At 33.8% G+C, this 10472-nt stretch overlaps 1 protein-coding gene and 1 pseudogene across 2 annotated transcripts; both read left to right on the top strand.

The window, feature by feature from the left end:
• Positions 1–6667: 6667 nt before the first annotated feature.
• Positions 6668–7892, top strand: LOC114273196 (uncharacterized). The gene has a single exon (XM_028214972.2). It carries the CDS (start codon positions 6668–6670, stop codon positions 7769–7771), a length of 1104 nt encoding a protein of 367 aa, XP_028070773.2. The 3' UTR covers positions 7772–7892.
• Positions 7893–8167: 275 nt separating this feature from the next.
• Positions 8168–10020, top strand: LOC114273195 (MDIS1-interacting receptor like kinase 2-like; annotated as a pseudogene). Its single transcript, XR_014364837.1, has 2 exons — positions 8168–9453; positions 9586–10020. The product of XR_014364837.1 is annotated as an MDIS1-interacting receptor like kinase 2-like (transcript).
• The last annotated feature ends 452 nt before the right edge of the window (positions 10021–10472 follow it).

Raw genomic sequence — 10472 nt, 5'->3', positions numbered from 1 at the left:
ACTTTGTAGTGAAGGTTGAAACGTTGAAGTTTTTCACTGGGTTAAACCTTAACAACTCTGTGTAGCCATCCTAGTAGCTGTTGACATGAAAACTGGTGGTCAATTATGTTATTATTTTTCCGGGGGAGAAATCACCAAAAAATGTTTGTGTTTACGCGAGGAACTCCTATTAAGGGGGAGGGAAAGGGTTCTGACCATTAATGAGTGAATTTACTAAAATAGCTTTGTGGACTTCTACCAACCAGCTGTCTATTTGGCCGGTCATCTATCAATATTTTGTAGTGCAAAATTAACTGTTCATCTCTGTTTTTGTTATTCTCTTAATACCGGTCCTTTGATTGCTGCTTGAGGAAAGTATGCCAAGCCTCTTCTCAAATGAAAGGTTGCATTGATAACCGATACCAATCTCATCTCTCTTCACAGCTAAGATGAGGAGCAGAGCAGAAACAAGCCATTCAACAGGGTCACTCATTGAACTGCCTTTTTCTAGGAGCAAATATTCTAGGGTCCATTCCTGCATCCCTGTATTGCTTGTGAAATCCTAGTCTTTTCTACACCTTCAGAAAAATATATCTGTGATGTTCTTGATCTTGAAGCAATTGGATTTGACAAGCAGTAGGCTTTTTGTCAAAAACCTTGCTGAACTACAATGGGTCCCAAAACCACCAACTGGCTTCACCTGAAACGCAATAGGAAACTTTGACTTGTTTGAGGAGTCAATTTTATGAGAATCTATTGTCTAGGTTTATCCTCTCTTCTTTCTTTTTTATTATTTATTTTAAATCAAATTCAACAAATCTCATTCTGCTTGTGTGATGAAACCCTTTTATCAGAAATCTGACCAATCCTTGCTAGCTTGACTTATCGAGCAATCCTTTGGGTGATGCCATCTCTACCTTTTTTTATTTTTGTTCGCTTTTGCACTCTTGCTTTGCTATGATGCAGTGTTATTTATTTTTATTAGCCAAATTTTTGTTTTTTTTTTTATCTGATTTATGTCATGTAAGTAATTTTCCAAACCCATTAAATAAAAATTAAAGCAGACCTATGAGATTTGTGTAATGTAAGACTTGTACTAAGTTTCTGTATGGCTTTAATATAGTTGTTGTGACAGTCAAGACCCTATTGACTGTTTGAAACTTGAATTTGGTGTGATTTATGGAAAGAAATTAAAAAGAAAAGAAAAGAAAAGAAAAAGCTTGTAGAAAATTTACATTTTCCTTCTATTTTGTTTTGCCATCTTAAATTTTATTTTTATTTATTTATTTATTTTTATTAATTTTTTTTTTTTTCAAATTCAAGATTTAGACAGGCTGAAGTTTTTATAAAATTTGGGGACTTGAGTTGATCTGGTGAAATTTGAAGAATCCAAGTAAATTTTGGGTAAAGTTGGGGTGAACTCTTTGAACTTTTTGTGTCCAAGATGGTTGTGGTGATTACAAAGGGTTGGCATTGAAAAGTTGGCTAAAATTACAAGAAAGTTTTTTAAAAAATATTTTGTATCTTTTTGGATATTTGGTATGACAAATGTTTTTTTGTGATAAATGGAAAATAAGCTCATTTAGAAAGAAAATGTTTCAATTTTTAAAAGTGAAAAATATTTTGCAGACTAAAACTTTTTCACCATAACCACTACCACCACCACCACAACCTCTATGATTCGACCATCACCAGTACTGCCATTACCATCCTGCCATCTCCACTATCAAACCATTATCACACTATCATCACTACTACTACCACGATAACCAAACTAGTACTACCACGGCTACAGTTATGGTACGTCCATAAGAAAATGTTATAGAAAATGTTTTTAAGGTGTGAAGTGCAGATTTAATGTGCTCTAAATCTCTTATTAAAATATTCATTATGTCAATGATATAATTTTTTTAATAAAATTTTTACACTAAAATTCTGTTTGTTTTGAAGTAAAATATTTTTGTCAAAAATATTTTATTCATTTTTTGTTGTTTGGTTGAACAAGAAGTAAGAAATATTTTTGAAGAAAAATATTTTTGCATTATTTTTTCAAAAATAAATTACTTTAAAAAAATTTATAAGTCAATTTTTATAAAGTTGACTTTCACTTATTACATTTTCAACATATTTAGCATTTTCAAATAAATATATTAACTTACTAACAAGTCATAAATGATAATTTATTAAATTAAAATTTCTTATTTTGGCAATTAAATATTTTTTATTTCAAGTATCAACCAAACGCCGAAAAACAAAAATATTTTTTTTTCTGTGTAAAATCAATTTACAAGAAAAATATTACCAAGTTTATTTTTGAAGGACTCAATAATAGTAGTTGTGGAGGGAAAGAAATATGAGACCTGGCCTAAATCCAATTACGCTAGCCCAAGTCAAAAAGTGGCAAGTCCAAATCCATCCCTTATAACCCACGAAGGACAACTGACAATAACTTGGCATCCAATCAAGTTGCGTGAAGGGACAGACAAATATAAAAGATAATAATTTAAAAGGCAAATCTATAAAATAAAATAGAGGCGTAGGATTAAGTATCATCCAACGGTGACGAGTATAGAATAGACAAGATTAAGACATAGGCTGGACTTAGTAGGAGGCAGAGTTGTTCGATCAATTTAATCTTACGAACAATATGCTCGGCGAACTGGTCACTAACATTTAACATCATCTAAGCTGTCCATGCACCAAAGATCTAATGATCAAGGACGAGGCACACTTGGCAAGTTGTCCAACCAAAGCCAGGTATGGGCAAAACCCTTCGATCAAAACAAGATTCGACGAATGAGATTTGAGCCAAAATAACTATAAATGGGTAAGCTAGCGAAGTACAATGGAACGAGTAATAAATCCAATCTAAACCAATCAGGGTTGTGTAAAATACCACCCAATACACTAAAACTGCACCGATCTGCATCAATTTGTACCGCTCTATTCGCTAACAGTAGATTAAACTTTAAAATTTATAATTCATGTTCTAAACCGTTTTGCTCCACTATAGTTAATACATATATATTTTTTAATCTCTAATGAAATATCAAAGTAAAAATAAGTGTGAGAAAAATTTAAGATGTGAAATTTGTTATAAATTAGTAGTTATATTATATATATATATATGAAACATATTATGTAAAATTACTTTGTGTTGTATATATAAAAAATATTATCCAAATTAGTATTATATATAATGCAAATATTTGATAATTGGTTAGAATGTTTTTCAATTCGTGAATCCATCCAAAACTACCCAAACCATGATTTGTCAATCTGTTAATCCTCCAATTCACCATTCAGTTTGTAATTTTACTCCCAAATCACCTGAACCATACCACGTACACTCCTAAACCCAATCATGCTCAATCTTAATCAATTTCTACTTCAAAAATATTTCCTTTCTTATATTTGAATGCTATGGTCAATCAGTGTACTGAGTTGATCGTTGGAGGGTTCTTCCGACCAATCTTGGTCAAGAGTAATCACTAATGTTTGGTTTCTCTTTATAGAGTATAAAGGATTGGATGTATCATTTCACTTTATCTATAAAAATAATTTCACCTTCCACATTAGTAAAGTGGGACTCCGTATTAACAAAATCACCTTCCACATTAATAATTTCACCTCACTAACAGATTAACAAAATCGCCCAGGTGACTCCGTATTAGCAAAGGAAGCCGTTGGGATTATAGAGTAGATGATTATGTTATCCTGTTGTTTTACACTCAGCTCATGGTTTGAATCTCTGTACTGAAAAATTTCTGCTAGTTTATATGAATGTTTTAGTTGAAATTGCAGGTCTTTGTCACTGTTTCTAATTAGTGGAATTTGCATCAAGTAATTCATCATATTTCGGAGCTTCAATATATATATATATATATATATTTTCAAAATTTCCACTCGAATCATGATCAAAATGTCAAATAATGAATCATGAAACATGTCCCAACATTATCTTTTTAATTATGAGTAATGCTAGGGACACCAAATTTTCTACCAAACAAATGACCAAATGTCTCACATGGATGTGGGGTCTGCAATTTTGTGGGCCCCACACCCATGTGAGACATTTGGGCATTTATTTGGTAAAAAATTTGGGACCTCTAGCATTTTCCTTTAATTATAGTGGAAGTGGACAAACTACCAGTGGTAAAAGTTTGATGGCTTTATTTGGGTGTTTCCTTACTTTCTTATTGACTTATTTTATTTTTAGTGAATATTTAAAAAAAAAATTAGAATATTAAATTTTACTCAAAATGACTAACTGATTTTTTTTAATAAAATATCTAAAAAAGAAAGAAAGAAAAAAAGAAAAAAGAAAAAAAGAAGCCAATAATAGCAACTATTTTGGCTTTTTATAATTTTTTTAATAAAAAATTTCTTTTTTTTTTCTTTTTTGAACTTCTTAAATTTGTCTACACAAAATATACCTAAAAAGTAAGAAAATTTGATATAATTTTGAAAAAAAAACAAAAATTTACTCAAAACAAAAAAATTTGAGAAAAAATGTGTTTTCAGTTATAGTCTCTAAACTTCCATTTCTTTTGTCTGGTGATAGTTTGGTTGCATTCGCTTTTTTTCTTTTCTTTCTTTCTTTTTTGAACTAGTTGTTCTGTTAATTATATTCCGAGATAGCTATGCCGTAGTAATCACATCAAAATTTCATTAAAATTTTCCCTGTTTCAAAAAAAAAAAAACACATAAAATTTTTTTCCCCTCTTTTTATAATTATATTGTTTGCTGATAAAAAAAAAAAAAAAAAAAAAAAAAAAAAAAGCCTAAAAAGCACCATCAATGTGGTACATTTGACAGGTCATTTACATTTGTTGGTTGGCATTAGCAGTCCAAATTTGATAGCTGTGCAACAAGAATATTTATAAATTTCATATAGTTAATTTCATTTCCGAATGACAAAGCAAACAAAACCTAGTCAGATAGACATGAAATAAATAAATATATATTTTAATTCTTGCACTTAATTCCATTACGCTAATAATTTATTCATTTAATCTCACCATACTAATAATTTCACCTAATTTAACTTTAAAAGCAAACAAAGCTTATTTATTTTTTAATTCTTTCACTTAATTTCATTACGCTAATAATTTATTCATTTAATCTCACCATACTAATAATTTCACCTAATTTAACTTTAAAAGCAAACAAAGCCTACAAGACAAGTGAAGTCGTTGGCTGTTATTCAACCCCAAAAAAAGAAGTCATTGGCTATTGGAAGTGACTGTTGGTCAGTCTTAATTTCAAACTCTGGGTGCGGATTTCTTTCCAGAGGGACATGATTCTTTTGCAGAAAATAATGTGTTGAGTTGGTCAATCCAAAATTTCCTGTCTCACATAGCACTTTTTCCTAGTAGTTTTATATAAAGTCATTGCCTTGACGGGAGACTCCACTATGTAGCTACAAGATAAACAAAGACCGTTGCCCAAGTCTATGGTTTAAGACCATTGCCCAAGTTTATATGCCATAGTGTGCCCAAGTCTATAAGCCATAAACAAAGACCATTGCCCAAGTTCATACGCCAGAGTTAGTGTGCAATTTGGGCAGGTTCGATCAAATTGATAGATTGTTTAACTTAACTCGAATTATGTTGAGAGTTGTTCAAGTTTTCTCCTACACAACTCAAACAAATTTTCTTATATTTGTAGTTTTTGAGAATTTTTCACCCTTTTTATTTTTAAAAAGTGCAATGAATTGGTTAAAGACAAGTCAATGCACACCACAACAAATTATTTTTTGTGTTAAATTCGAGCAACCTGAGCTAGAGTTAAAGTTTTGAAATAAACTCAGTGTTCAGGCTTGGATAAGGGAATTAATAAAGGTCGGGCTTGAGCCAGACTAGAGCAAATCCATCTACACTTTGGACCGGGCTTGTACAAACCTTTAATCTGCAAATATCCCTAGCACAATGAAGAAAAACACTTTAACCAAAGTTCACATATAACAAAATACAAAATGCCCGATCTACAATAGAACATTCATGTCTTGTACTAGCTGCTTTAACCATTAGCATTTATTCTGTTCACTTAACTCCACTCGATTCTGATGTAACTCCACTCGATTCTGATGCTTTCTAGGAATAAATGCTAATGGTTAAAGCAGCACTTTCCCAAAGCTAGTGATGGAATGGAAGAGAAGGAACACTTTGTCTTCAGTAAATAGGACCAATAGACTTGCCAAAACCGCTTAATGAAAAAAACAAAAACAAAAAAAGAAAAGAAAAGAAAAAGAAGATGAATAAGAAAAAAGAAACATATAACAAAGGGCTGCCCTCCTAACTCTAGAATGGGCTCTTGCGCTAAAAAACAACCCAAAACCTGCTTGTTTAGAGATTCAAACTGTTATTATCTAGTTTTTCTATTTTTAATTTTATGACTGATACAAATGGAAACTCTTAACATGCTACACAAAAAATGCTTTCAAAAAAATTCAAAATGCTATTGAGAAGAATTGAACCAGGAACCATATGTAAACTATGCATGTACTGAAGTCACAATGCTAAAACACTTTTTATTATTACCTATGCTCTTCTTTTTACTAATTCTATTGTAGATCTGAACAAAAAGACTTCCATTTTCAAAGCCTTCTATGACAATAGACCAGTGGAAAAATGTGTATATAAATTAGAGCCTTGAACTACCCATTAGTTCATCAAAGGGAAAAGCAATGAGAATGTTAGAGAAACAACTTTGCCTTGTTTCCTTAGTCCTGTTTGTTACACTCTTTTCTTCAACCATAAATGTTACTTCTGTTTCTGTTAAAGAAGCTAATGCTCTCATCACATGGAAAGTCAGCCTGCAAAGCACAAACCATTCCCTGCTAACTTCATGGGTCCTTTCACCTCATGATAACATCTCAACAAGTGCCACCCCATGCAGCTGGTTTGGAGTTACTTGCAACAATGGAAACGTCAATAGGTTGAACCTCACAAATTCAAGTCTAAATGGTACGCTCGACAACTTTGTATTTTCATCGTTTCCCAATCTTGCATATAGCGATCTTAGCATGAATAACCTCTTTGGTGTCATCCCACCTCTAATTGGCTCTCTCTCTAAACTCATCTATCTTGATTTGTCCGTCAACCAGTTCTCGGGAAACATCCCACCACAAATCGGCCTGTTAACAAATCTTGACACTCTCCACCTAGTCGAAAATCAATTGAATGGCTCAATTCCTCAAGAGATAGGCCAGTTAAAGTCTCTTACTGAGCTTTCTTTGTACACCAACAATCTTTCTGGACCCATTCCTGCTTCTTTAGGAAATTTGAGAAAATTGGCTCGTCTATATCTCTATGAGAATGATCTTTCTGGTCCCATTCCTCCCGAAATGGGAAACATTGTCAATCTTGTCGAGCTTTACATGGATACCAACAATTTCACTGGTCCCATCCCTTCCACTCTTGGAAAATTGAATAACCTAACTGTGTTGCACTTGTACAACAATCACCTATCCGGTTTCATTCCACAAGAGATAGGAAAGTTGAAATCACTCCAGGACCTAAGCTTTGAAATCAACAATCTTAATGGCTCAATTCCAACATCTTTTGGTGATTTGAGCTCCCTAACACTCCTACATCTTTGGAATAATCAACTCTCTGGTTCAATTCCTAAAGAACTAGGAAATTTGAAGTTCCTCACCAATCTGGAATTGAGCGAAAATCAACTCAGTGGTCCTATTCCTGCTTCATTAGGCAATTTGTCTACATTAGAAATTCTTTTCCTTCGTTCCAACCAACTTTCCGTCCCATTCCACATGAATTTGGCAATTTGACAAACTTGCTTGTACTAGAAATGGATGACAACCAGTTTTCTAGCAATCTCCCAGAGCTTTGCCAAGGTGGTAAACTTGTAAACTTCACTGTGAACCACAACCAGCTCACAGGTACAATTCCCCAAAGTTTGAAAAACTGTTCAAGCTTAGCTAGAGCTTGCTTTGATGAAAACCAATTCATTGGAAATATATCCGAAGATTTGGGTGCTTCTCCAAACTTGGTCTACATAGATTTGAGTTACAACAATTTTTCTGGTGAATTATCAGAAATTTGGGGAAGGTTTCCAAATTTGAGACTCCGAAACTTAGCGAGGAACAACATCACTGGTAGCATTCCACCGGGGCTTGGAAATTCAATACAACTACATCGACTTGATCTGTCTTCAAATCGTTTAGTTGGGGAGATTCCAAAGGAATTTGGAAAGTGAGAAGTTGGTTTTATTTGATAACCAACTTTCAGGTAGTATACCTGAAGAACTAAAATCACTAACTGGGCTTTCATATCTTGATCTGTCCACAAATAGATTCAATGGGTCAATACCGGGCATTCTGGAGAATTATCAGAATCTGTTTCACTTGAACTTGAGCAACAACAAGTTTAGCCAGAAAATTCCAATTCAGATGGGTAAGTTATTTCACCTTACCGAAATGGATTTGAGTAATAATTTTCTTACAGGAGAAATACCATCAAAACTCACAAATTTGAAGAGCTTGGAGATGTTGAACCTCTCCCACAATAATCTCTCGGGTCTCATTCCAATGGGTTTTGAAGATATGCATGGCTTGGCATTTGTTGATATATCATACAATCCGTTACAAGGTCCTATTCCCATGAGCAGCGCCTTCATGAATGCATCAATAGAAGCACTACAAGGGAACAAAGGTCTATGTGGAAATGTCAAAGGCTTGCTGCCTTGCAAAATTCCTTCTGCATTGCCCAAACACACTCTAGTAAAGAGGACACTTGTTCTTATAATCGTGATTCCTCTTGGCGGAGCACTTTTACTTCTTGGTGCATTCACTGGACTTCTTAGTATCTTCGATCCAAGAAAGAGAAAGTCGCAAGTTGAAGAGGGTGACACCCAACCCCCGAATGAAGATTTGTTATCGATATCAATATTTGATGGAAGAGCAATGTACAATGACATTGTGAAAGCTACCAAGGATTTCGATGCCACATATTGTATTGGAAAAGGAGGATATGGAGCTGTCTACAAGGCGAAGCTACCATCGACTAATATAGTAGCTATGAAGAAACTTTATCCATTAATCCGAGAAGGCTGACAGGAAAAGTTTCTTAAATGAGGTAAGAGCATTGATAGAAATTAGGTATCGAAACATAGTGAAGCTTTTTGGGTTCTGTTCGCATGCTCAACACTCTTTTCTAGTTTATGAGTACCTTGAAAGGGGTAGCTTGGCTGCAATTTTCAACAGAGAAGAAGAAGCTAAAGAATTGGATTGGCCTAAACGGGTCAATATTATTAAGGGTATTGCAAGCGCTTTGTCATACATGCACCATGATTGCACACCGCCAATTGTTCACCGAGACATTTCTAGCAACAATGTTTTGATTGATGAGGAGTACGAGTCTCATATTTCAGACTTCGGCACCGCCAAGCTTTTGAAGCTAGATTCCTCTAGCTGGAGTGCACTTGCAAGCACATACGGATATGTTGCACCAGGTAAACAAAGTTTTATGCTCTTGTAAATTGATGTAGAATCTAAAATGTAAGAAAACAAGTGCTTGATAGTTTGTGTGTGTGTGTGTGTTTTTTTTTTCATTAATTTTTGTTTTTGTTTTTGTTTTTGTGTAGAGCTTGCTTACACAATGAAGGTAACTGAAAAGTGTGATGTTTATAGCTTTGGTGTGTTGGCATTGGAGGTGATCAAAGGAAAGCATCCAGGAGACTTCATCACCTCTCTGTCAACCTCAGCTATCAAGAACATAGAACTAAAGAATGTGTTGGACCAACGCCTTACACCTCCCTCCCCTGAAATTGAGAAGGTAGTGATGTGTAGTGTAAAAATGGTAATTGCATGTTTGCATGTCAATCCACAATCTAGGCCAACCATGCACATTGTTTCTCAATTGTTATCCACCCAAAAAATTTCGTAGAGGCTTACCTATGTGCACAAAATTGCTGTCTATGAAAATGCACAGAATTGATCCCTTTCTGTTTTGCATATTTTTCTGTGCACTAATTTAAAACTAGAGCCTCAAAGATAGTTCAAAGCTATTTTGGTTAGTAAGGATATGTTAGATATTAGATAAAACCCAATCCTCTCTATTACCTATTGAAATATACTTTACATGTAGGTATTTTTATTGTAAGAATAAATACTGAAGAGTGAAAATCAATAAAAAGAGAAATGTACGCTTGGAGCTTTTGTGTGCCATGTGTGTATGGTAGCAGCCAAACCACACGCATACGATGTGGCTTCTCTCTTTATTGTCATCTTATTTATTTTATTTTGTGTAGCTTTTATTTTTATTTTTCTTGAATATAAGCCTACCTTGTAGCACCAAAATGTGTTGGCTTCTTTTATATTGATTTGAAAGAGCAATGTTGCTGGGATGCTATTTTCTATTGAATAATTACATATGAATTACTAAAATGGTTCAAATTTGATGTTGGTGGTGATGAGTTTGTGGCGGTGATTCTGGGTTTGATGGTGATTTGAGATTTGGTGAATAAGGAGG

Source organism: Camellia sinensis, chromosome 3 (assembly GCF_055761805.1).
Source record: "Camellia sinensis isolate YWXY chromosome 3, ASM5576180v1, whole genome shotgun sequence".
Classification (NCBI taxonomy): Eukaryota; Viridiplantae; Streptophyta; class Magnoliopsida; order Ericales; family Theaceae; genus Camellia; species Camellia sinensis.
Note: the sequence above shows the minus strand (reverse complement) of the source record. Positions and strands in the feature narration are given on the sequence as shown.